This window comes from Gossypium hirsutum, chromosome A13 (assembly GCF_007990345.1).
Source record: "Gossypium hirsutum isolate 1008001.06 chromosome A13, Gossypium_hirsutum_v2.1, whole genome shotgun sequence".
Lineage (NCBI taxonomy): Eukaryota > Viridiplantae > Streptophyta > Magnoliopsida > Malvales > Malvaceae > Gossypium > Gossypium hirsutum.
In genome coordinates this window covers 91,633,166-91,659,432 of record NC_053436.1, presented here as the reverse complement: position 1 = coordinate 91,659,432, position 26,267 = coordinate 91,633,166, and the positions used below count along the sequence as shown (strand labels likewise).

Sequence of the window (26,267 nt, the reverse complement as noted above, 5' to 3'; positions counted from 1 at the left end):
TCAAGCGAGTGAGTTGAATTTAAATATTTTAGAATTCCAACATAAATAATTGAGGCCAAAACTGATTTCTTTTTCTAAATAAATAAGTCTGATAAAATAAATCAACATTTAATTATCTAAAAAAAGAAAATTCAATGGAGTGGAGAATCATAATGAAATTATGTTAGCTGACAGATATATCAAAATCAAATAATAAGTAAGAAAGTTGTCGCCAAACATGTTAAGTTGAGGCCGAGCGTTTGGACCAATTGTTAAGGATGTGGCTAAAATAGAGGAATTGAGTTTCCATCTCTCGTTTGCTCCGATTCCCCCTACTAAACAACAGCTTCAATTGGATAAGCAATTTGCGATTCCACTGCATACACTGTAACCCGGGATAATGCATGGATTTAAGCTGCCACTTGGGCAGGAATGCCATCACTCATTACTTTATCCCACTATGATAATTTTCCATGGGCTATTCTTTTGACACGTGTACCCTACTTCATGCATGGTATCTCATGGATTCCTGCATGCATATTCCTTACCACCTCATCTATATAAGAGTGCTACCCCTTTGGATTTGCTTTTGTATTTTCCTCTTGTTATTATCCATATTATATCTTCCTCTCCACCCTTGAACCATGTCGGCTTTTGTTGGCAAGTATGCAGGTGAGCTCCCGTTTTGGATTTTGGCTTTCGTTGTCTTCCCCTGCATGTTTTATTCCGTTGTATTTGGGGACATGCATGTAAATCCTTAGTGACCACAACACTTGATCGATCCGTACCATAAATGTTCATATTTTTCATTACAGATATGCTATTTTATGCATGATTTTGTTAGTCCTAGCTTTGACTAAACCCTATATGTATATTTTCCCCCAGAGGAGTTGATCAAGAACGCCAAGTACATCGCCACGCCAGGCAAAGGTATTTTGGCGGCGGACGAGAGCACAGGCACCATCGGGAAGCGTCTCTCGAGCATCAACGTCGAGAACATCGAGTCCAATCGCCAAGCCCTCCGCGAGCTCCTTTTCACCTCTCCCAACGCATTATCCTGCCTCTCCGGTGTCATTCTTTTCGAGGAAACACTTTACCAGAAAACCTCTGACGGGAAACCCTTCGTTGAAATCCTCGAAGAGAACAATGTCATTCCAGGTATCAAGGTCGATAAGGGCACCGTTGAGATAGCCGGCACCAATGGCGAGACCACTACTCAAGGGTTCGACTCCTTGGGTGCGCGTTGTCAGCAATACTATAAAGCTGGTGCGCGTTTCGCCAAATGGCGTGCAGTGCTCAAGATCGGTCCCAACGAGCCATCCGAGTTGGCTATCCAGCAGAACGCGCAGGGGTTGGCTCGTTATGCCATCATTTGTCAGGAAAATGGGCTCGTCCCCATTGTTGAGCCTGAGGTGCTAACTGATGGCCCTCATGATATTAAAAAATGTGCCGCTGTCACTGAAACCGTGCTTGCCGCTGTTTACAAGGCGCTGAATGATCACCATGTTTTACTCGAGGGCACCCTTTTGAAGCCCAACATGGTCACTCCAGGTTCTGACAGCCTAAAGGTAGTGTAAAAACCCATATGTTATCTCATGTATACGATCAATGAAATTCCTATATTATACTGATGTCTGAAAAACCATGTACCGATTCACCACAGGAGGCACCAGAGGTGATTGCGCAATACACAGTAACCGCACTTCGCCGAACCGTTCCACCAGCAGTGCCAGGGATTGTGTTCTTATCAGGAGGCCAAAGCGAGGAAGAGGCGACGCAGAATCTGGATGCGATGAACAAACTGGAAGTGTTGAAGCCATGGACGCTGTCGTTCTCGTTCGGGCGAGCCCTGCAACAGAGCACGCTTAAGACATGGGCGGGGAAGAAGGCGAATGTTAGGAAAGCGCAAGAAGCGTTTTTATCGAGATGCAAAGCGAATTCGGAGGCCACGCTGGGGAAATACAGCGGAGGCAGTGCGGGTGGATTGGCTTCAGAGAGCTTGTTTGTTAAGGGTTACAAGTATTAAAGCATTCATATGTTCGTTTGGGAGTTGGTTGATTTCTCATCTAATGGGGTGGTCTTGTACTATATATGTTTTTATTCCTACGACTCACTAATTTCTGCTGTCAACTTAATATTTACTTTATTTTTCAACCAATTCCTAAGGATAATGTAAATGGCCTTCCCATTTTTTCCTCTTCCATAGGTTTCTTAATATTAATAACCTTTATCCTCTATTATATCTAGGTATAGGCCATTTATTTTTGTAATAATATTATTTATTTGGTTGACGAAAATCACATTTTTATTAAATTATTTATTTGGTTGACGAAAACTGACTTACCCTCTGCACTTCCCAAAGAGTTACTGTACAACTCCTGGCCTTGCCCTTGTGTCAAAATCAATATCATTGTCGGAAGCAGATGCTTAAACACAAAGAAAAGAAAAGTTGATACTTTACTAAAATTTACCCCCCGCAATTGGAATAACTTAGCGTTAGGTGAAAATTATTAACCCAATAGAGAGAAATGCTTTCCTTCTCCTTCAGTTTGTTTGTTGACCATAAAGACTTTTACTTCCTTTTTCCATGCTTTCTTTCTCCCCATTTCTCCGCAATTCTATTAGTGCATTAATCCCTTTAATAATCTCTCTCCCTCCTTTTCTTTTTCTGCATTTAATCTGCAACATTCCATGCCAAAACCCGCTTCAAAGTCAAAGGTATTTAATTAATTGCTTGCTCTTAACTTCTTTCTTTCTTTTGATGATCAAAAACATCAAGATCATATGTGCTTAATGCGTGGCTAATCATCTAATTTATCTGTTGATGGCTGGATTTTACAATGATCTTTGATCTAATTCTGGTTTTGAAATTGCAATGATCGGGTCTATGACCTGTGATCATCGAACCTGTATGCACTTCATGAATGACAGCAATGTTTTCAATCATCGAATTAATCATTTTAGTTTTATTTTATTGTATTACACAACGTACAAGTGATAATGGCTATGTTTCCCCAAGGAAAATAAGATTTTTTTCTCGGAAAATGGCACTAACATCACATCACCAGTTTTCAAAGAAAAGAAAAAAGAAAACCAACGTCTCATCAAATGCTTTGAACTTCGATACGACGGCTATTAACTCACTAAGAAACCCCACAAAATTGCTCCTCACAGGCAGCGTTCCATTGGCGCTCTGTTTCCTTCAATGCCATGTGAAGAAGAAACGGAGGATCAATGGATCAAATAATCTCCTTCATTCAAAAAGGTTTGGTGGGTTTAGTTTTTTACCCCTTTAAAAGATTGCGGAGTCGTCAAAGCGTGGAAAGTTCAGAGGATTTAGAGGACCCAAAGGAGCAATGTACCCTACTGATTTCCACACCGGAGCTGTCGGATGATCCTTCATGTAACAGTGAGAGCGACACGGATACCATCTTTAGATTACATCAAAATGTGGGCACTACTTGCATTGATATCGTGGGAGACAACAGCAGGCAGGACTCTGATGTATGTGTGGTGAACGTGGAGAATTTGGGAGGAAGACAACTAGTTGGAGCAGGGGAGATTAGATGGATACGCCATTATTGCAGTTCTCAAAGGATGTTGTTGGTGGGGGAAGGCGATTTTTCATTCTCTGCTAGTTTGGCTCGTGCTTTTGGTTCTGCAACAAACATGATTGCCACTTCTCTCGACTCCAGAGGTAACAAATACGTAACCTTATGTAAATTTATCAGATATTGTTAAGTAAGAAGAAAATAAGTAGGAAAGTCCTGTTTTAAACTGGAATTGTGTATTATTTATTACATTTTGCAGGGTTCTTGTTCAGAAATTATAAGAAGGCAATAGCCAACATACATGAACTAAGGGTTAGAGGATGCATTGTTTTGCATGGGATAGATGCAACTGAAATAGCGAATCACTGCTACCTGGGAGCCTTTAAATTCGATCGAATCATTTTCAACTTCCCGCACGCTGGTTTTTGTTCAGACGAACCAGGCGAATCCCAGAGACGGTAAGCAAAACAGTTCCCAAGCCAGAAATTATTCTTAGAGGTCATAATTAAATGAAATTTCACCATTACATTAATCTATAATTTCGTACTTTTAAAGGAGCTTATACTGAAATTTTACCGTCTTAGGCCAAGGTGCTCCCAAACTCTTAATGTTAATTCCATTTGCTTGCTGGTTTTCTATATTGTTGCAGTCGGCATCAGTTGCTGATAAGCTTGTTTTTGAAGAATGCAAAGGAGATGATTGAGGAGAGAGGCGAAATCCATGTGACCCACAAATCGAATAGGTTCTTTCGGGACTGGAATTTGCGGGGATTAGCGGCTGCCGTTGGGCTGAGGCTTATCCAAGAGGTGCCGTTCAATTTTACCGATTATCGGGGGTACCGCACCAAATATGGGTTCGGTGGTGACAACAATTTCAACTGTAATCCTAGCAAAACTTACAAATTTGGTCTATTTCCGATTATGTCGCCATGAAAAGGCCTGGAAATTTAAAGATGAACTGATTGTAGGGGTATTATTATGCTTATGGTAGCCTTCATTTACATCTCAGTAGCCTTCAGTTTCATGCTTGCATTAAATGCATAAATTATAACTTATTTATCAACCAAAACTTTATTCTGTAACTTTTAGGATAAACAATCTCTGAAAATTTTAAATTTAATTATTAAATTATCTCAATTTGATTTTTTATTCATTGTGTTGTTAAGTCTGAAATAGTTGAAGGACTGTTTATTTCTTGGATAAACTGTCGAATAGGTAACTCAATTATAAGAGAGTTTATATTTTGGTCATTTTAAAATTTTTTTTTTATTAAATTTTGTAGCCACTGTGATGTTAAGTTGATAAGTTGATAATGAAACTTTTACGTACACTTTTTTATTGATTTAATAATAAATTTAATTCTTTAATATTTATACTTTTTATCTTGGTTTTTTTCTTTTGTTCTCTGGCTATTCTTTTATGCTTTTAGTCAGTGTTATTCATCGCAAGAAAACTTGAAAGCTTCTAGACTCTAGTTTCTTGTGCCAAAAAGATCATAAATTGTTAGTAATTTTTTTTAACGCTTTAGATTAAATGATGCTTCTCCAACACGGTTTCTAGTTTTTGACGCTATCATGATAAGTTGTTAGAATGGATTTTTAATATAAATTTTTATGTTTTCCGGTACCAAAAAAACTTAAATAATAAAAAATTATATAAAAAAAATTTAAGCGCCAAATAATGTTTAGGGTTAAAACTTTTTTTTTTAAGACTTAAGGCTAAATTGATAGAATATTTAAATATTGAACGATAAAATTTGTTACTAGGCCTATAAAAAAGGTCATGTCAAAACCTTTGTTATCAACTTAACGGTATAGTGATTAAAAAAAATTGATTTTGAAAACTTTAGTGATTAAAAAATTTCTTTCTTATAATTAGGTAACCAAAAAGAAACACTCATAATCAAGGACCATTCATGTAGTTTATTCAAGAAATAAACAACCACGTTATCTGAACTTAATGGCACAATGACAAAAAACGAATTTAGATAGTTTAATGATTAAATTGAAATTTTTCATAATTGAATAACCAAAACAAAAATACAATAAAAGTTTAGTAAATAGTTGTTTACCCTAATCTTAATATAAAAATTATAATACTCTTGACAGGACTGAGGAAATAATAATAATAAATCAAAAATCCATTTGAATTAGGATAACTAATATCTTTTATGTTCGTTTATAGTTCATGTTAAAAGTTTGTGGTTGCACCTCTCAAAAAAATTGTATTTAAAGTTCAAACCTACATTCTCTTCTTAGAAATGTCATATGTCTTATTAATGTACTCAGCATTTGTTGACGGTTATAATAGGCTTAATATAATTTGTATTTGTGTAATTTATTTTATAACGAAACGAATTGATTAAGGGTAAAGTATCAAAATAATTACTTTTTTTATCTTAGGTTATATTTTAGTCACTTATGTTTGAAATGTTACATTTTAATCATTTACATTGTCGCATTGTAACATTTTAGTCAGCGAGCCGTTAATTGTTATTAACGGTGTAATGGTAAGTTGACGTGGCACGTTAAATAATCATTTCAAACTAAATTTTTAGGTTAATTTATATAATCGGTCCCGATATTTTTTCATTTTGAATAATTTAAATTTTTTCCTTTTATATTCTTTTAACTTTATTTTCCATTCTCTTCTATTTCTACCTATGTTTTCCTCCCGTATCCATTTCTTTTAACGTAATTTTCCTATATTTTCTATTTGTTAAAACTAGTCTCTATACTTTATTTTTTAAAATTTTTAATTTTTTCGAGTGAGGCGAGCTTGTGGACTAATTTTAGCAAATGAAAAACATAGAAAAACTACGTTAAAAGAAATGAAGAAGGGAGGAAAGGAAAACAAAGAGAGAAACAAAAGAGGATGAAAGAAAAAAGAAAAAAAAAGGAAAGTTTAAACAACATAAAATAAAAAAAATTTAAATTGCTCAAAATGAAAAAATATATATATAGAGACCAATTGTAGAATTTAACCTAAAATTTTCGTTTAAAATGATGATTTAATGTGCCACATCAGCTTACTGTTAACGATAATTAACGGCTTAATGACTAAAATGTTACAATTTGATAACGTAAGTGACTAAAACGTAACATTTCAAACATAAGTGACTAAAATGTAACCTAAGATATTAATGTATTAATAAATTAGTAATTGTAATTTTAAAAATAAATCTTTTTTTTTAATTGGTGTTATACAATTTATGCCTCTTGTGTAATAATTGGAGAAAGAAATCTTTATTTACTACATATATATTACAATAGTTAGACATAAAATAAAAAATAATCAGTACAATTTTAAATTTGAAATTAGAAAGATAAGTAATAATTAAGACAGTTATTGGAGTGGCTAAATTTTGCCAATTAAATTAGTTTATTACTAACCCAAATATTAAAAAATGTGTAAAAATAATACTTTTACTAAGCATAGCATTAGTGTTTATTACACAAATCACTTTAATTGTTTTCACAACATACTAGTCATTTTTGTTTTGATTTTCCTTTTCATATCATGAAACAATTAATCTGTTTAGTAGGGGTGAGTATTCGATCGAGTCAAAAAAATTTGAGTTAGTTAAGTTGACGAATCATATTTTAGCAACCGAACTCAATTTGATTTTTTTTCGAATCGGATCGAGTGAAAAAATTTTGAGTTAAGTCGAGTCAAGTTAACGAATCATATTATTTATACTCAATGTTGTGTTTACATGGACCGATTATTTAACTAGTAGATGGAGTACAAGATTATTTAACTACATAAACAATATAATTGTTTTACCTTTTAACTTAATGAGTAAATATTTATCAAAACAACGTAATTTTACCTTTTAACTTAATAGTTTTAACTTTTAACTTTAGGAAAGGTAAACATTTATCAAAACGACGTAGTTTTGCCTTTTCTTATTCAGATTTTCGGATAACTCGAATTGTGATTCATATTCAAGTTAAACCAAAAAACTTATTTTTTTATTCAAGTTGATCCAAATAACTTGATTAACTCAAATAACTCGAACTATTTAATTCAAAATTTAAATTTTTTATCGAGTTTTTCGAATCGAATCGGATTTTGCTCACCTCTACTGTTTAGTCTACAAAAAGTAGGGGTTAGTTTTGTTTTTTTTGGATAGTTAGTATGAAAGCTCGCCTAGCTGGACGTGTTTTTCATATTTTATCTTTAAAATCGGTTTATTTTCTTAATTCTTGTAAAAAAATGACCTATTTAATCAATTAACTAAAAAAAAAGCATGTATACCCAATTTAGCCAAAATTGTAACATAAAAATTGTTTTTGAAAATGAAAATAAAAATATTTTCAAAAACCAAATTAAGATTAAATATACTCGCATCACAATTTTAATTATTCAATTCTATTTAGCTATTCATATTTAGAAATAATAATTTGAGGATTAAAAAAAGAAAAAGAAAGAAGAAAAATCATTTCTTCCCAAAGGTGCCAAATATTTGGTGAGAAGCAGTCAGAGTCAGAGGCAAAGCCAATCTGATTCTTGCAAGATCGTCCATGCCAACTTAATAATATGGGTTTAATTCCCTATGCTTTGAAATTTGAATTCCTATGCCACCATTCCCTCGTAAAGCCTCACTTATTTTTACTCTCAACTTCTTTTATTTTTCTTAAAACTTTTCATATATTTATGAAATAACTTAATACCTTTTAGAAGAAAACAAAATTATAAGTGACCCAAATCTAATAGCACTGAGCTCGCAATGGAATAGAAAAGAAACTGGATTTCATAACAAGTGTGAGAGAAAGCTGAAATTTGATCAAAATGGCTATGTTTTAAGGCAACTAATGGCGGAGGAGTTGAAGATTTTTAAATTTAATCCCATGTTGGATGTGCCAATTAATTAACTACAGATAATAAACAAACTAATCTTGAATCATAATGCTGCAATTAATTTTGGCCTTTGATCTTCTGCATTCCATACACTAACTAGACGAAACTAAGGCATAATTTTGGCCTTTGATCTTCTGCATTCCATACACTAACTAGACGAAACTAAGGCATTGATTGATGCAAAGATTCTTTGGAAACATGAACCTCGAAAAACTATAAAATCTTGGGTTTGAAGGCATGGTTCAATGCAGGATATGAAAAGGCCAGGCCTCTAGTTCTTATAAATACATGGGATTTGGGAAAACTGCATGTCAAAGGAATGAAATGGAAGCAGAAAAAAGTACAAAACATTATAGCAGCAGTCATAAAATACTGCTGGTTGGTGAGGGCGATTTCTCTTTTGCTGCCTGTTTGGCCACGTCTCTAGGTTCTGGTGTTAACATGGTCGCCACTTCTCTTGATTCGAAAGGTTTGTCGTGGAACTTTTGATGATATGTTACAATGGTGTAGGTTCAATTTTTTACTGTTCTGCTTGACTGAATGTTATCACTGTTGTTCAATGTTGATGTTTACTGATTGTATATATTGTCTGTGAATGATAGTGATGTTAAACTACAAGTACAATGACGCAATGGCAAACGTGTCTCGACTTGAAGAGCTTGGATGTACAGTTATCGATGAAGTAGATTGCTGCACTATGAGCCAACATCCCAAGCTCAAGTCGAACTTGTTCGACCGTATTGTCTTCAACTTTCCTCATGCTGGATTCTTCTTCGCGCGTGAAAGCACACCTTACGTTATTGAGTAAGCTTTAATTAACCTATTTACGTATATATTCGAAGGGTATGAAAAAAGAAATAAATGGTTTTTTTTCAGTCTCCATAAGAATGTGGTGAAAGGGTTTCTGAGGAACGCAGTTGAGATGCTAACAGAGAATGGAGAAGTTCATATAACACATAAAACAGCACATCCATACAAGATGTGGGAAAGTGAGAAGCTCGCTAATGAAGTTGGATTAGGGTTGCTTGATAAAATTGCATTTTATTACTGGGATTATCCAGGATATAAAAACAAAAGAGGAGAATGTCAACATTGCGATAAAAGCTTTCCAATTGGAGAATCCAGTACATACAAGTTCAAGATAATGAATTAGTTCATACCAAATTACATGAAATCAAATGAAGTAGTTTATTGCAAGGCTCAATGGTGTCCAAACAATATCCAAGGAAATGAAAAAAAAGGGGTCAGATTAAACATAACCTCGAAACCCAAAATCTTTCAAGTACAACACTCATCAATATAGGGACCCAATTGTTCATTTGCAAGTAGATGAGGAAAAATGCACTTTTCATTCACTAAAACTATCACATGGATTATGGTAAATACCAATTTTGTATTTACTTGTCAGATATTTGATTCACATCTCCAACTACCTTCTTTTCATCACCTTCAACTGCATCTCCATTTGAGCAATGATTCTTCAAAACTGTAGAAATGTCAGCTTCAGATGCGCCGGCAAGCTTGAAGCGTTCAACGGCAGTATTGAGATTCTTTTTCCAACCATCCATTCCTAATTTGCATTCAACTTGGGATCGTTCGAAGAGCATGTTGCCCCAAAAAAGATGTATTTGTGATCTCATTACAGCTGCTTGTTCTGCTACTTCTTCGGCTGAAAGCTCACACTGATTACCTGTTCCTGGTAGCTCATTTTCAGCACCGCTTCCCAGTTTCTTCTTTATCTTCAACAACTCTTCCTTCTTGCCTGAATTTGGATCCTTCAACTCATTTACTCTCTGCTGCTCCAACTTCTCCCACATTTCTGTTGCGTCTTTCATCATCTCCTCTGCACTGTTGAAAAGTTGAAGTGTTTCCGCAGGATCCCATGTTGAGAGGTCTATTTTCTTTGCAAGTGCAAAAGACCAATTAAGTTTAGCCATTTCAAAATGTTGCTGTCCCAATGCTAGCAACCCTTCATAAAAGTCCGGCTTGATCGAGAGTGCTTCAGCATACTTCTCTCTTGCCAAAGAATACTTTTCACCAACCCAATCGTAGGCTGTTTGAAGTTTCTCTGACACTACCTCCTTCCCGGCAGACTCATCTAAGGGAATCCGTTTCCTTGCAGAACACATATGAACATTTCCCCAATTAAAGAAAGCCAAAGCAGCCACCTCCTGGAACTTAGCAGCTGCTTTGTCAAAGAGGATTTGAGCTTCCTCACTTGTAACCGTCTCCTCAAGAGCCTCTGAACAGTGCTCCATTCCAAGCTCATGCAAATCAATATGAGCATCCGGGTCAATACCAACATTGGTGCGGAAAAGCTGAGCAAACTCAAAAAGCCAATCATCCATCTCAACTTCCTTGCACTCTGGATCTTCGTTAGCCCCAATTTTCCCCTTTGAAGATTCTTTCTCTGTCTTTTCAATCTCCACATCAACACCTTCTGAAACAGAATCACCAAGAGACGAGTGCGACACACTTTCATCTGACTTAGCTCCCTGGCTCTCCAAAGGCTTCTCTACCTCTTCTTCCGGTAGTGGAGGCTCCTGCTCTGGACTCACCTCAACAATGTGCAACCTCAACGTTCCGAATCCACTAGTTTTATCAGCTTGAGGCTCTATTGGAACAAGAGCATCTACAGAAGACTCGGCCAATCTGAGTTCTGTTGTGCAAGTAATAGTCACCAAATCTCCATCATTATCCTTATATTTGATCAAAACTGACTTGGATGAAGGAAAACGTTTGCTCACAATCTCTCTCAACACTTTGAAGCTGCAATTCACCGGCATTTGAGAAAGCCTAATGTCATGATCGTAAACAAGTTTCAATGGCCTCCATTGAATTGCAACCTCAGGAACCTGCCCACGCATAGAAGTGGAAAAAGACTTTTCTCTCAGGCCATCCTTATTCGGATTATCAGTTGCTTTTGAAGAACCACTGCAAGGCTTCAGCATGAGTTTTGGCAACTGGTTCTTGTTCTTGGAACCAGTTTCAGGTGCTACATTCATTTGGTGCTTATCCAGCTTATTATTTGGTGATACAGCTGATCCTTGAGGTGGTGATGTTGATGTCTTCTTAGGCACTGGACGAGCAGGTAAGCAAGGCCCAAGGCCAGCAATTGGTGCACCACGAACAGCAGAAGCCCCAAGTGCAGCCGGAGAGGGCCGGCTCTGGAGGTCTTGCTGAGCCTCCAGACGAGGACCCAATGCAGTCCTTAATCTCCGGCCAATCTCCAAAGCGTCCTTGTTATTGGGTTCAGCCCCCAAAAGAAGTTGCACATCCTGCATAGCCATTTCATACTTTCCAACAGCCTCAAAGGCTCGAGCCCTTCGAAGAAGAGCTCGAACGTAGAGAGGCTGAGCCTGGATTGCCATATTACACTCAGCAATAACAGCATCATAATCAATGGGTTTCATTTGCATCAAACAAGCAGCTCTATTGCTGTGAAAGACAGCTCGGTCAGGGTGGGTTTTGGGGATAAGCCTAAGAGCATTATCATAGAGTTGAAGAGCAGCCATATAGTCCTTGTTTTGATACTTGACATTGCCTTCTTCTTTGAGCTCATTGGCTCTTTTCGAAAACACAGAAGAGTCTAAGTCAACACCGCCATTAACATGTGAATTTTTATTACTAGAATTATTATCAACTGAAACCTGGTTTGCATTTAAACCACCCTTCTTTTTTCTACCTCCTGATTTCCCCATAAAATGACTAAAAAATATTCAAACTTTATGATTCTCTCTTTCTATCAAACACAGCAGACTGAAGAAATTCTATTCTTATTCTGATACAAAACAAAAGTAGAAATGCTTGTAAATTATGGTCGTGTGATAGAGAGAGAGAGAGAGAGGCAGAGTGAGGAAAATGGTACTTACAGAAAATACTTAATAAAGTGAAGAGCTTGCTGCTATCTTTCTAGCTTTGATCATTGAATCAGGGAAGTGGGATTTGCTCATTCAAATGCCTGAGAGTTGAGAAAGGGAAAATGGGGTTTTGATTAAGTGAAAAAAGCAAATGGGGGGGTTTTGGGCGTGCAGAAACCCTAGTGGTAAAAGATAGCCATAGTAGAGTCAGATATATCCACTTTTGGACAAATTAAGCCTGCAACCTTGGGCCCATACCCCAACTCGAATACAACCTGTGTATCTTACAAATATTTTTAGGTTAAACTATGTTATTAGCGTCAGTACTTTAATAAAATTTAAGATTTAATCCCGGTTAAAATTTAATTTTCCTGTTTTTTTTTTAATTTAAAACTCATAGTCTAATCATCTTCCTTTTTTTTATAGTTTTTATCAAAATTTTTCAATTTCACATCACATCATATGAAACAATCTAATTAACATGCTAAATTAATAAAATTTGACAAAAAAAAGTGCTAATAATTTTAATTATTGGACTAAAATTTTTAAATCACAAAATTTTTAACTCTTTAAGCATAAGAACTAAATCTCAAAATTTGTCAATATGTGGGGATTAAAAACAATTTTAACTTATTTTTTAATATTTTGTTTTAAAATTACAACTACTAACTAAAGGTGTAGACACATCTTCGGTCAATTTTAATTTTAATATTGAGTAAATTAGTAACTCTAAAAAAAATTGAAGCAATTTGATCCTTGTCATATTTGAAAGTGAACAACTAAAGATAATTAATTACAAAGTTAATGCTCGCCATTAAATATGATTAGTAAGAAAATGTGTAAATTTAGAGAACTAAATTCATTATTAAATCTATAATGGATGAAAAATATTGATAATGTAATTAGAGGTGATCATGGGCAAGGCTGGACTCAACTAAAAATTCAGGCCTATTTATTAGGCCCGAGCCCGACTTGGCCCAAAAAATGGACCTAAAATTTTGTCCAAGCCCGACCTGAATAAAAATGCTAAAACCCAAGTCCGACCTTGCCCGCCCGTATTAATTTTTTATATTTTTTAAATATATATAATATATCAAAAATATTAAAAATATCAAAATAAATATCTCCCAAAAAATTGAAATTAAATTTTAAAAAAATATGTAGACTTGAATAATAATAAGATAAATACAACTTAATAAGCAAATGTCTCTAAAATAATAACAAAATTAACAAATGCCTTTAAAATAATAATAAAATTAACAATAAAATAAGTTTTATATAGTATTCAAACAATAACAATAAAATAGTAACAACATAATAATAAAATAATAGTAAAATAAGGAGAAAACTACAAGAAAATAACATTCAAAAACAAAAAAAGAATAGATTTTTTTTGTCTTTTAGTGAATTCGGTCAGGTCTGGGCCAAAAATATCTTACCCGAGGCCCGGCTTATTTTTTAAACGTATCTTACTTTTTGTTCAAATATATTTTTTAAGCCTATATTATTTACTGAAACCTTCTCATATTTCGAATAAGCTTTCGTATCAAGCCGAGTAGCCTATACCATGATCAGGTGTACTTGCCTTCCATTAAATGCTCACAAGATTAAATTACTATAATTGTACCGTACAAGTCCTTTTTCCAATAATATGAGAAAAGATGGCTTGATTTGTAGCCCACAGTTCATGAGGATGTGTGCAGTCTGCTTAAAAGCCCAAAGTCCAAGGCACAATTTGGCGAATACAGGCAAAGGGTTTTAGGTTTTAAGGTTCTTCTCTGCCTTTCTGATTGACGCTACTCGTCTCCATCTCTGCTTCGAGTTAGGCTCATTTTGAGGCTTCTCTCGTTTTAAAAATAGAAACAACTTCAAACTGTGCCTAACCGCCTTAGTTCGCTCTTTGACGACGAAATTACCCTTTGAGTATTCACTCCAGCCACCATCCGTTTCTTCCAACTTCTTCTCCAGGTCACTTCAACCTTTTACTTATCCTTTTCTTCAACTCTTATCACTCTGAATTCATGTATATAAGATCCGTGTTTCCAGAAGTTCTCTTTTTTTTTTTTGGGTTCTATGCAAAATTTGTTCTATTGAGTACTACAGCTTGTGATGAATATGTCTTCAATTATGCTTTTTTTTTGTTATTATTTAAGTTGGGGTTGGTTAGTTTAGCTTTGGGGATTACTCGTTTCTGTTATTGATTGATTCTGACATATTCAAGTAAGAAAATTTGATCACATTGAACATAAATCTTAGAAATGTAATGCTGTTTTTATGTCTAGTATAATTTCTTCATGTTGGGAATTTTTCAGTTTTTGCACTTCAATCATAACTTGGAATTTGTTTTAATTTTGGCTTCATTCAGGCTTTAAGTGGATTGATTGTATTGAAATAGCAGAAAGATGTCTACTGAAGCACCCACCAGCATGGAGACTGAAACAGTGGCTTCTAAAACTAAACTTGAATCCAATACATTGCCCCCAAAGCCGAAATTCGAGCCTCTGAAAGCTCACGAAATGTCCGATGGTCGAATCCAGTTTCGAAAGGTCTCGGTTCCACCGCATAGGTATTCACCTCTGAAGAAATACTGGATGGATATCTATACACCAATTTATGAACAGATGAAGGTTGATATCCGTATGAACCTGAAAGCTCGGAAAGTTGAACTGAAAACTAGATCCGATACACCTGATGTTAGTAACCTACAGAAGTGTGCCGACTTTGTTCAGGCTTTCATGTTGGGTTTCGATGTCCCAGACGCCATTGCTCTTTTGAGGTTGGATGAGCTATATGTTGAGTCCTTTGAAATCAAGGATGTAAAGACACTCAGAGGAGAGCACTTGTCTCGTGCCATTGGAAGACTGTCTGGGAAAGGTGGTAAAACGAAGTTTGCTATCGAAAATGCTACAAAGACTCGGATCGTCATCGCTGACACCAAGATTCATATACTGGGATCTTTTGCTAACATCAAGATTGCCAGGGATTCTCTTTGCAACCTCATATTAGGTTCCCCTGCTGGGAAAGTCTATTCAAAACTTAGACAAGTTACAGCCAGATTGGCAGAAAGGTTTTGACTGTTCTTTGTAATTTGATTGGAGTTTTGTTCTTGAATCATGGGATTTTAACTGACATCCGCCGGGGGTAAATGAAAAAGAAAGATAAACAGGATATGGTATTTGTTGGGAGTATTACATGTGAAATTTTGACAGTGAGGGATTTAGTGAATTTTCTGGAAACCATCCTATGAGGTTTCTTTTATGAGTTTTTTCAATGATATTTACTTCAATGATGGTGTTTAAATTTGCATTTCAATGAAAATATCTCCTTTGTTTTGGAGAATTTACACCTCTATGCAAACAACACTATTAACTGCTGCATGAAATTTCAGGTACATGATGAATCTGCAGTTTAAACTAAAAACAAGGAAATTTCAATTAAGGAAATTAAAGAGTAATTTCAGTTTTCTTTTGAATTGCAACAATTTGGCAATTGTGTATGAACAGTTCGAATGAAATAGATAATCGAAGTACATAAATCTCAATGCGTTAAAAGTTTGTAATTGGGTGACTGAAATCAGAACATTAGTTCTAAAAAGAAATGAAAGAAAATTGGAAGTGATTTTCAGCCTCCAAAGAGAATTCCAGCAGCTTGTTCTTCATTACCATCACATAATTTAAGAGCTTCTATCACCATTTCTCTTGCAAACCCCAACTCAATAAGCTTGGCAACTTTGGCTTCAAATTCAGGTTTCTGCAGAAAAAATAACGAAAGATTAGGAACTGAACCAACCAAATTCCTTGGGTTATCGAATACAGCTTAAAGAAAATATTCTGCAAAGAAGCTAGCAAGGAGCTCAAAGAATTGTTTAGAGAAGACATACATGTGTTGCATCGCCTCGTGCACCTCCTGGAGCAAAGAAGAAAAAACATCCAGAGAAATTCATAATCGTAATACAAATCCTTTACAAATGACTTACGTAAGGCCTCTTTCAAGAAACAAGAGCTCAACCGATGTTGCTAGGACTCACTCATTTTTCTTATGTGTTCCATGCATGTTCAAAAATAAGTCCCAGAATATCACCCTCCAAGGACCCCTAAAGACATGATAAAACTTGGAAAGAAATGACAAACCCATGTAGGGTACATACGCATTCTCAACACTCAAACCTGGTCAAAACTAACTAATGCCAGAAATCAGAACATGTACTTAAAAAAAAGCCATATGCTTGCATTAAGATGAATTTCTGGAGTAAAAGCAACATGAAACATGCATGACAACATCGTGAGATGCCAATTACTAACCAGAAGACTGGCCTCCAGATGGCACATTAGCATTCTTTGTTGTTCCATTTTTCACCTGAAGGATCAGACAAAAGTTCAGTGTGTGTTGTAGCAGATATATATACATTTGTGTGTGTGTTTGTGTTGTAGCCAATATGTAAAAGGACTTACAGAAGCTCCTGAGCTTGATGCTTGTTTTGCGTGCCTTTCTTCATCAAGGAAGCGAGAAGGGATGTCCTTTTCTGAGAAGAGTAAATACTTGGTAAGAAATTCAATTGTGGAAAGTCATGAAAAGATTGACGTCAATGATTGCGTGATAATCTGGAAGCTTTGCAACACTTCCACAATATAATGATAAAGTCACCAACCTTGCAAAAATGGTACTGAAACTTCTCCTCCTCCAACTCTAAGCACATTATTCTTCAAGTCAATAATACACTGTACAAATGTAGCAGTAAGGTTTAAGCAGAGTTATGAATGTGAAGCACAAAAATGGAGGAATACGTCACAATATTAAAAAGAGATGAAGCTACCTGGTGTTTACGGAGCATATCCAATCCAAAGAGGAACTCCATATTGGGAGAGTCCAAAACCAAGAAGGAGCAAGGATAAAATATCTCCCCAATCTACAAGAGAAACCATGAAGTTGGATGCAACATTAAGCATAATGAGCAAGTAAAGAATTGTAATAAATGAGACATATGATGAGGATAACTTATTGGACAAATTTCATATAAAAGCAACCAAAAAGGAAAAGAAGATTACGAAGTGTTTTATACTAGAAAAACAATAGACATACTACCTTGATTGGAGCAACATGAATTCGTCCTAGTATCTCGGATTGACCAACTCCATGAGCAATACCTTTATACCTTTGATCCATAAGCCTCAGCAATCTGGAGGAAACAACACCAAAACAGCAAGACTAGTATCAACAAAATTGCCCGTTTCAAGAAGCCAGACACAATGTAAATTACAAGCCCCCACACCTTCTCCATGTAAGGAGGGACAGGAATATTTCAATGACTAATGCAATTAAGCTACGATGACTTCTATAGCAGAAGGAACTTTCTAGATATCAAAAAGGCAAAACGTTAGTAGTACATACCCACATCGCTCAGCACAGCTTTTAGAAATAATTGTTGACTGGGCACCACTATCAACAAATGCCTAAAAAAAATTATAAAGTAAAAAAAAATTAGTATTCTCAGAATCCTGTATTCAAACATCAAGAGTATATACAAATAAAATAATGCAAAATTTCAACTAGAAAATCAAAAAACAACTGCAGAAGTGTTCCTTGGATGTGCACAAAGAAAGGAAAAGTATCACAAAAGGTATGACGGAAACCATACGCTACAATCTCATAATGGTGATCCTTGTGAAATATGTGTGTGTAAAGGACCTGCCATCTAATTTACCTTCAATGGGACACCATTAACCTCCATGTCCACGTACAGCATAACCTGATTAGTACGACAAGAAGATTACATTCTAAAGGGGAAAAATAATAAATTTAAATGGGTACACTTCGCAAGGAAAGCGAGCCTACATACCACCCTTGCAAAGCCTTCAGGATTATATTCTAAGGCAGCAGCCCAGTTCTCATCAATCCCTTTCTGCATCACAATATTGTAAAAGGTCAAATAGCCAAAATATCATATTGTCCAGGAAAAGGAATCGAGTGCTAAGTATGGAGATACCACAATCCTTTGTCAAACTGTAAATTAATATACAAACACATTTCAAAAGGAAATAAGATACAATTAAGTTAGATTGATCGAATGTTGAGGAAAACTAACCTGCCGAATGGCAGCCTCAATTTTCTTTTGTGCTTCAACATCAAAAGGATCAGCTTGTAGAAGAGCCTATAGGGCAAGATTAAGTAAATGTGCGTCAATCAAAGAGATGATCAAGCAAATACAATTTTATCATAAGTATGATCATGCTGTTCTAGTATTTTATAAGTTTTCTCAATAATTTTATCAAATCATGATACATTCACCACTGATTCACAACCAACTAAAGGCATAGACAACTAATATAAGCTACTCACAAGCTCCTCCTCCTCTTGTTGTCGCAATTCAGATCTTCGTTGATGACGAGCTCGGAGAATCTCCTGCAGTTTGTTGAGATCGTTTCCGACAACGGCTTGAGCAAGCTCAGGATCGGTCTGAAATAATTGTCCAATTAGATTAGAATCCTGTCGAATCTGTTGTTGGAAAGCTGCAGGATTCACGGCAGATCCATCAGGATTCAAGCTCAAGTCATTCCTAGATGCACTGCCACTGCATTGACAGTACACATCCATGTTAAAAATCTCATAACAAGCATCCAAGTCAGGTCAGTGATATTTCAACAGATGAGATTAAAAAGAGTCAACGTCAAAAAACAAGATAAGAAAACTACTTGCCTTGAAGCAACACCAGAGACCATCATAACTAGGTCATCATCCTTAACACCCAAAGCACTCAATTTCTCAGAGTTGTTCATTTCCCTTCCATTAAACAACAGTTGCTGCTGCTGCAATGGCACCATAGTCTGCCCATAAAACCCAAACAAGCTCTAACCTATTAGCATAAACTTCGATCCACCTCCAACTCTCAAAACTTCTTTTGGGGAAGGAAGGGATAAAAATTGTATTTTTTATCAACTAACGTAAGCTAATGAATCTCAATAATCAACTTTCAAGAACCCCAAAACTAAGGAAAGACAATGGTTTCAGTTAACCCCCAAAAGGATTAAATAATTTAAAAAGGAAACATAAAGAAAAAAACGGTACTAATCTCTTACCTCAACTTCTAGCAAAGCTTTCAAATTTTCAACCTATTAGAAACAAAGGAAAATACCAAAATCAGCAAAATAAGTATAAAGATTGAGGAAAAAGGGGTAGCTTTCAAAACAAATTCAATCTAATAAAACAAGTAAAAAAAATCAGCAAAAAGGAGTAAAGAATTAAAAGAAGGGATTAAAGGGTGCTTAACAGTTTCATGAGGATCAACATCCAAGCTAAGGATCTGTTCATCTGCAGTCATTACAGTAATTCTCATCCCGGCAGTAGCTTTAGATCTTCTTCGTCTCTTGTTAGCTGAAGGGTTTGATTTTATGAAAGTTTTGGGTTTAATTTACCTTTGTTTGAATTTACTTTATATTGGATGTTGTTTCTTACGACAGAGTTTCAGTTCCCTTCGCTCTTTTAACTTGTTGTCGAAGTAGGTGCAAGTGATTCTCCACAATGGGGTCTAGAGTTAATCGCTTACATGTCATACTTTTATTGGTAGTCTTCCACTGTACGTTTTCTTTTAGATAAGTATATCAATATCGATTTTGGTCTATGATACTAAATTTAAATTCCTTAAAAAAAAAAAAGGTAAATATACAGATATTTTTAAGTTTTTCTAAATATATGTTATAATTTTTAGTATTATAATTAAAATAATAAATTTTGTAAACATTGATGACCAAATTTATTATTACTTAATAAAAAAAATTGACATTAAACTTTTGTTACTCTCTGAAGACAAAAGTAACTAAAATATTTAATTTTAAAAAATTAAGTAATTAAACAAAAAATATTAACAGTGGATGACTAAAATAGAATAAATTGAATAGTTAAGTAATTATTTTTGTGCTTTGCCTTTTTTTTTCATGACATTATTTCAAATGAAGCTTAAAGGTGAAAATACCTCTTTAGTCCTCAATTTCAACATCGAAACGAATTGGTCCTTCTTAAAAAAATTGAAACAATTTAATTTTTAAAGATTTCAAAAGTGAGTAATTAAAGACAATTAATCATAAAAATTGATATTTTCTATCAATCGTATGTAGTTTTGATTGATTAATAATAAATTAAGTCATTAATATTTATATATTCTATCAACTTGATCCTGATTTTAAAAAAATATATAAAAAATATATAAAATTTTAAAAAATTAAAAGATAATATATAAAAAACTTTAGCTTAAAAATATATATTAAAAAAATAAAATTTATAAATTTTGAGAGTTAAAATTATTATTAACTAATAAAATTATGTAAAATTAATTAAAAAAACTAATATTGTATTTAAAATTGATAGGGAATAAAATTTATTTGATTGTTTTAAAGAGGGAGGTGAAAAATGATATTGACCGCCTAAACGGGAAAAGTTGAGGTGTTTCAACAATTGAGTTGGGTTCAGACTGTGCGGTTGGATTCAAATTATTAAATAATATAATGGTTCTTATGTCCGATTGCAGAACCTAGCTCCTTTATTCAATCCATGTATTTCCATTGCCTTTTTTAAGTTATTAACAACTTCCATCTCTAAACCCAAAAAGTTAACCAAGTCTCCATTAGTATTTAGTATTTATTTATATATTATGTAATTTGTTCTTATCATAATTCACTTCATATTTTAGTTTTTTGTATTGAATTCAGTGACTGATTACTAAGAGAATTTTTAATTTAAATCTTTTATGATTTATAAAATTTTAAATTAATAATAGTAAAATAATATTTTTATGTCTAAAAATAATAAAAATTTAATCATTTTAACTTTTAAAAAATTATAAAAATATAAACTATTAAAATATGAAATTATATTTTTACTATTATAAAAATATACAATTTAATTCTGACAAAAAAAAATTTTCTTGACTCCACTACTGAGTGAATCAGGATGTCTATCCTCCTTCAACTTTTGAAATAATTAAATTGAGTGTTTCAGCTTTGAATTCCAAAAAGTCCATATCCCTCCTAACTTACGCAGAGAGGCCACATTAAAAAAATCACGTCTTTAAATTGAAGAGCATCACTCAAGAATCTAAATATAAACAGGTACAAACAAACACATCATAATATTCATAAATCCCAAGAAAGAAACAATCCAAACTGGGAAAAAAATGAGATTTAAAAACCAAAAAAATGGGAGGGAGGAAATTAGAATTGAAGTGGAGCTCCATAACCCAAGAAAGGCCTTCCACAAGGAGAGAATAAAGGATCACAGGGATAAAAATCAATCTCATCGTGCGTTGAATTTTTTATCTTCTCTATCCCTTTCTTGAAAACACCAAAACCAAACAAAGTACCGATCACAATCACTATAATTACCAAACATGTGCAGCACATACATATTCTCCCAAAACACATCTTTTTTTTTCTTTTATTTACAGGGAAACTTTTTGGTTTTTAACAGAAAGAGAGACGTGAAAAGGGGAGTGGGAAATGGAGGTTTTTGGATCTGAGAAAAACGTGGAGTGATATGTTTGTGACTTTGGTTATAAACATATGGACTGGGCTTTAAGCCATTTTTCACACTCTAAATTTGCAAAAGATTTAGTGTTTCTTTTCAATCATCAAAAATGGGTATAACACAAGAAACAAATATCTTGCTCCGTTGTGGCGGTCCAACTCAGACCCTGTCTTTAGTCCACAAACATGCCGACTCGAATAGTAAAGGCTTTTGCAATCAAATTCCACCATCCATCAACCACTTCAAACAAGATCTAAAGAGGCATCACAATCGCATTTAACAAAATCAACAATGGAAAATTCCCAAGAAGTAGGCAATCCAGACTTGGGAAAATAGTTTCTATTCGTAGTCATTGGCTCAATTAAGCAATAGTACTGCTGAAAGACAGACTTTCCACAAATGTCAGCAAAGAGGAGCTCTTGTCTCGCTTCTTTGATGTTACCAAAACGAAAATTTGTTTATCTTCCTTGCTATCTGAACCAAACTCATTGTCGAGTTTGTCTTTACTCAACAAATGACCTTTCACATCCTCGAACAAGAGTTTGTCTCTGCCATAAATCATGATATCCTTGAAAGACTTATATGAAGAGGGTAAAGAGCACAATAATACCATAGTCTGATCTTTATCATCAATCTTAACCTCAACATTCCTTAAATTATTCAAAAGAGTAATAAATTTACTAATGTGATCTCTAAGTAGCTCACATTCGTTCATGCGAAACGTAAATAAATGTTGTTTCAATATTAAACGGTTAGCTAGAGACTTAGTCGCATAAAGAGTTTCTAACCTTTTCTACAAGGCGAATGAGGTTTTCTCCATCAATATTATGACACCCCTAACCTGTCTCCGTCATGGGATTAGGGTTACAAAGCATTATCTAACAATCGAAAAAAACATTTAACATCAAAACATCTAAATAAAATAATTTAGCACTAAATAAATAAATCTCATTAAAAACCTAATAAACATATGCATTTGGACCTAAATCGAGCCTATCAAGCCCTAAAAATGGTTTAGAAGTAATTCGAGACTAATTTGAAACAAATCAGAAGACTTGAGAAAAAGTTGTAAAATTTGAAAATAGTGGTCACACGATCGTCTGACATAGCCCAGGCCGTATAACAATCGAATAAAGGGACACACGGCTGTCGAAACCATCTTTTTATTTAAAATATTTTAGGTTTAAATAATAATAAAAAGCGGGGAATCAACTTTTGAAAATAAAACATGGAGTCGCCATCGATCCTTTTGTTTTGGTGTGATCGGATCACCTAAAAATGAGGTTATTTTAATAAAACATTTTTGGTTACTAAAACAACAGTTTTGGTCTACAAATTTTTGAGAAAACGGGTTCGGGAGTCGATTAAATATTGTCCTTATATCTAAAATTAAAATTGTTTTTGAAACGTGGTTCTTTTTTTAATAACGTTTGAATAACCCAAGTTGGTTGCCAAAAATCTTCTTATGTCGATGTCCGAAAGTTTATAATTCGAAAATCACAAAAGGATACTCAACTATTAGGCCCAACGAAAAAACGAAATCTAGCACAGTAGGGCATGATTCCTCGAATTTCCAAACATTGAACATTGCCTCAGCTTAGAAAATACGAGTGAAATTTCGAAAGGATCTTCGTTTGTTTTAAACAAATGAAAAAGCGCAACCCAGCACGATAGGGTTCGATTCTCAAATCGCCAAACATCGAACATCGCTTTCGTTTTGAAAGGTTTTTAATAAACATGAATGAAAACCTAAAGGAATATTCGATTGTTTTGAACAAACGAGAAATCACAACCGAGCACGATAGGGCATGATTCCCAAATTGTCGAACACCGAGTATTGCCTTCGTCTTAAAGGATTTTTAGAAGACATGAGTGAAATTTTGAAGGGATATTTGATTATTTTAAGTGAACGCGAAATTGCAACCCAGCACGTTAGGGCACGATTCCGCGAGTTACCAAATATCAAATATCGCCTTCGTTTAAGGGATTTTCAAAAGACATGGGTAAAATTCTAAAGGGACCTTCGATTACTTTGAGCAAACGAGAAATTGCAACCCAACACGTTAGGGCACGATTCCACGAATTGCCAAGAATCGAATATCGCCTTTGTTTTAAAGAATTCTTAATAATTGTGAAACTAGCTTAAAACGCTTTAATAAGACGAAATTAATTATGAAATTTGGATTTTATAAAACCACATTTCAAAAACCAAGTGGAAAACGATGACATGGGATCATTGACATATATGAGATGTGATCAACTAACAAACTAATAATTAAAAACAGCTAACCTAAAAATGTAATCCGATTGCAATAATGCATGGAGAATAGTTGATGTGACAATATAAGACAATGAACAAATAATATGCTACAACAACATGCATAACATAAAATGATTACTACTAGATGCACAAAACAAAATGCAAGTCGAAGAAGCAATATGATAAAATCATTTCAAAGCAATGATAAGTACATGACACATACTATATGATTTGATGAATTGATAAATAAAAAAGTATTTACAAAGACAAGCTTAATAAACACATGCAATCATTAAAATATATATTGTAGAATGAATATTTTTAAAATACGTAATATATAAGTTGATAAATTTGCGTAGAAACTAAGAATATATATAATTATTGAAAGCAATATTATAGAATTAAAGTTTGAATCCAATTGTATGTAAATGTAAATGTTTTAAACACAAATTTATTTAAAGGTTTACAAAATACATGATAATAAAAAAGATACAAAAGAGTAATAAAAATGCATGACAAAACATAATGCCCAAAATAGATTTAAAAAAATGTACATATAAATTTACAAAAAGAATGAGATTAATAATAATATACCTAAATTTTTTTTTAAAATAATCTAAAAATTATACCCATCCTTATATCAAAACATTTAAAATAATAGACTATATATACACAAAAACAATATAATATATAGATATACTCAATAAATAATAATTTTATAATTACAAAAATGAAGTTTCCCAGAATTATTTCATATATATGAGAGAGAAAATATTTGATAAATCACAAAGTAAAAAGTGTTTTAAAATAGAAAAATCCATTAAAGTAATAAGTGTATTAATATATATATATATACATGTAAATTTAAAAGTAAGTACATGTAAATTAACATAGAAACGATAATATGTATATGACTAAATTAATTTTATTATATATTATATACATAAAGAATATGCTTACATATGCGTGAAGAAAACTATATACGTAAAATGTATGGGTTTAATAGTGCATATAAATCAAAGGTATGTACTAATATAGACAAGTATAATAATAATTTAAATTTTACACAATACATATATAAGACATATTAGAATAACAAAAATATAGGTTAAAGTGCATGGATGAAACCAAAAAAACCATTAGGTGTATGAAATGATATTAACATTATCATAATATATGCATGTATATCTATATAAAAGAACACTTTAGACAAACAAATTTGAAAGAAAATAAATAGATAGATATATATAATTACACATAGATGTATGCACATGGAATGAAATTACTTATTATAATGCAAGTATAGATACGTATATATGACTATGTGTAAAACGTTTATATAAAATACGCACGATATGACGATGATATTATAAAAAAATAAAAATAAAAGAGAAGCAATTACTAAAATAGATTAAAATGTATAAATAATTAATTGAGAAAAGAAAGCCATAAGCTAAAAGGATTTAATCAGAATCAATCCCAAAACAGAAGGGAAATTTTGAAAACAAAACAATACACTACACCAAAACAGGTTTTTAGCGGCGTTTTTTTAGGCCTTTAGCGGCGCTTTTTAACGCCACTAAAGATATTTGCGGCGCTTCTTAAAGCGCCGGAAAAAATGCCGCTAATGAAAACGTCGCAAATGTTTGCAGCGTTTACAAACAAAAACGCCGTTAAAGACCATGTTCTTTAGCGGCGCTTAGAAAAAACGCCGCTAAAGATCATGTTCTTTAGCGGCGCTTAGAAAAAAACGCCGCTAAAGAACATGTTCTTTAGCGGCGTTTGTAAAAAAATGCCACTAAAGACCATGTTCTTTAGCGGCGCTTAGAAAAAAACGCCGCTAAAGAACATGTTCTTTAGCGGCGCTTAAGGGAAAACGCCGCTAAAGATCATGTTCTTTAGCGGCGTTTTTTTTCTAATCGCCGCTAAAGAACATGTTCTTTAGTGGCATTTTTACAAACGCCGCAAAAGAACATGTTCTTTAGTGGCGCTTTTATACAAAAACGCCACTATTTTTGGGATTTTTTTTTATTAAATTTTTCATTTTTTCTGCCCTCCTGTAGCAAAATTTCAAAAGCAACATTTCAAAAGCAACCAATAGCAATAAATTTATATAATATTTTAACATAAGGGAATAAAATAATATTAATATCAATAAATAAAAGTGAATTCATATTGTTTTTGCAAAAAATGTTAAATGTTAAATGTTAAAATGATAAAAATATTTATGTCATACACTATG

General features: G+C 33.7%; 6 protein-coding genes across 8 annotated transcripts; 4 read left to right on the top strand and 2 right to left on the bottom strand.

The window, feature by feature from the left end:
- The first annotated feature begins 261 nt into the window (after positions 1-261).
- Positions 262-2,180, top strand: LOC107895164 (fructose-bisphosphate aldolase, cytoplasmic isozyme 1). Its single transcript, XM_016820415.2, has 3 exons — positions 262-651; positions 865-1,547; positions 1,643-2,180. Exons 1-3 carry the CDS (start codon positions 624-626, stop codon positions 2,003-2,005), a joined length of 1,074 nt encoding a protein of 357 aa, XP_016675904.1. The 5' UTR covers positions 262-623; the 3' UTR covers positions 2,006-2,180.
- Positions 2,181-2,454: 274 nt separating this feature from the next.
- Positions 2,455-4,676, top strand: LOC107895165 (uncharacterized protein At4g26485). 2 transcript variants are annotated; one of them, XM_016820416.2, is made up of 4 exons: positions 2,457-2,697; positions 3,154-3,676; positions 3,790-3,988; positions 4,180-4,676. In XM_016820416.2, exons 2-4 carry the CDS (start codon positions 3,214-3,216, stop codon positions 4,460-4,462), a joined length of 945 nt encoding a protein of 314 aa, XP_016675905.1. In that variant the 5' UTR covers positions 2,457-2,697; positions 3,154-3,213; the 3' UTR covers positions 4,463-4,676. The 2 variants fall into 2 exon arrangements, with proteins under 2 accessions (XP_040941170.1, XP_016675905.1); XM_041085236.1 differs by having other exon boundaries at positions 2,455-3,676.
- Positions 4,677-8,680: 4,004 nt separating this feature from the next.
- LOC107894366 (uncharacterized protein At4g26485) lies at positions 8,681-9,545 on the top strand. The gene is made up of 3 exons (XM_016819648.1): positions 8,681-8,861; positions 8,995-9,196; positions 9,269-9,545. The coding sequence occupies exons 1-3, from the start codon at positions 8,681-8,683 to the stop codon at positions 9,543-9,545; spliced, it is 660 nt and encodes a 219-aa protein (XP_016675137.1).
- On the bottom strand, positions 9,458-12,440 carry LOC107895163 (protein CLMP1). Of its 2 annotated transcripts, none has more exons than XM_016820413.2 (2): positions 12,265-12,440; positions 9,458-12,173 (listed from the first exon to the last, which is right to left on the bottom strand). In XM_016820413.2, exon 2 carries the CDS (start codon positions 12,091-12,093, stop codon positions 9,790-9,792), a length of 2,304 nt encoding a protein of 767 aa, XP_016675902.1. In that variant the 5' UTR covers positions 12,094-12,173; positions 12,265-12,440; the 3' UTR covers positions 9,458-9,789. The 2 variants fall into 2 exon arrangements, with proteins under 2 accessions (XP_016675902.1, XP_040941167.1); XM_041085233.1 differs by having other exon boundaries at positions 9,458-11,959.
- Positions 12,441-13,905: 1,465 nt separating this feature from the next.
- On the top strand, positions 13,906-15,591 carry LOC107895162 (RNA-binding protein pno1). The gene is made up of 2 exons (XM_016820412.2): positions 13,906-14,220; positions 14,618-15,591. Exon 2 carries the CDS (start codon positions 14,655-14,657, stop codon positions 15,324-15,326), a length of 672 nt encoding a protein of 223 aa, XP_016675901.1. The 5' UTR covers positions 13,906-14,220; positions 14,618-14,654; the 3' UTR covers positions 15,327-15,591.
- A 104-nt stretch (positions 15,592-15,695) lies between these two features.
- Positions 15,696-19,773, bottom strand: LOC107895161 (protein DNA-DAMAGE INDUCIBLE 1). Its single transcript, XM_016820410.2, has 15 exons — positions 19,517-19,773; positions 19,326-19,358; positions 18,946-19,073; positions 18,589-18,820; positions 18,335-18,400; positions 18,089-18,151; positions 17,954-17,998; positions 17,641-17,702; positions 17,335-17,428; positions 17,066-17,158; positions 16,901-16,970; positions 16,704-16,774; positions 16,554-16,608; positions 16,133-16,158; positions 15,696-16,002 (listed from the first exon to the last, which is right to left on the bottom strand). The coding sequence occupies exons 1-15, from the start codon at positions 19,580-19,582 to the stop codon at positions 15,874-15,876; spliced, it is 1,233 nt and encodes a 410-aa protein (XP_016675899.1). The 5' UTR covers positions 19,583-19,773; the 3' UTR covers positions 15,696-15,873.
- Between the last annotated feature and the right edge of the window lie 6,494 nt (positions 19,774-26,267).

Coding starts and splice junctions, on each gene's coding strand:
- LOC107895161 (XM_016820410.2), bottom strand. CDS start 19,582: ATGAGAATTACTGTAATGACTGCAGATGAACAGATCCTTAGCTTGGAT. Junction 18,821..18,945: donor GTCTCTGGTGTTGCTTCAAG/GCAAGTAGTTTT, acceptor CTGTCAATGCAG/TGGCAGTGCATCTAGGAATG. Junction 17,999..18,088: donor CTGAAGGCTTTGCAAGGGTG/GTATGTAGGCTC, acceptor CGTACTAATCAG/GTTATGCTGTACGTGGACAT.
- LOC107895165 (XM_041085236.1), top strand. CDS start 3,214: ATGGATCAAATAATCTCCTTCATTCAAAAAGGTTTGGTGGGTTTAGTT. Junction 3,677..3,789: donor CACTTCTCTCGACTCCAGAG/GTAACAAATACG, acceptor TACATTTTGCAG/GGTTCTTGTTCAGAAATTAT. Junction 3,989..4,179: donor CCAGGCGAATCCCAGAGACG/GTAAGCAAAACA, acceptor ATATTGTTGCAG/TCGGCATCAGTTGCTGATAA.
- LOC107895164 (XM_016820415.2), top strand. CDS start 624: ATGTCGGCTTTTGTTGGCAAGTATGCAG. Junction 652..864: donor TTTTGTTGGCAAGTATGCAG/GTGAGCTCCCGT, acceptor ATTTTCCCCCAG/AGGAGTTGATCAAGAACGCC. Junction 1,548..1,642: donor CAGGTTCTGACAGCCTAAAG/GTAGTGTAAAAA, acceptor GATTCACCACAG/GAGGCACCAGAGGTGATTGC.
- LOC107895163 (XM_016820413.2), bottom strand. CDS start 12,093: ATGGGGAAATCAGGAGGTAGAAAAAAGAAGGGTGGTTTAAATGCAAAC.
- LOC107895162 (XM_016820412.2), top strand. CDS start 14,655: ATGTCTACTGAAGCACCCACCAGCATGGAGACTGAAACAGTGGCTTCT.
- LOC107894366 (XM_016819648.1), top strand. CDS start 8,681: ATGGGATTTGGGAAAACTGCATGTCAAAGGAATGAAATGGAAGCAGAA. Junction 8,862..8,994: donor CACTTCTCTTGATTCGAAAG/GTTTGTCGTGGA, acceptor TGTGAATGATAG/TGATGTTAAACTACAAGTAC. Junction 9,197..9,268: donor AGCACACCTTACGTTATTGA/GTAAGCTTTAAT, acceptor GTTTTTTTTCAG/TCTCCATAAGAATGTGGTGA.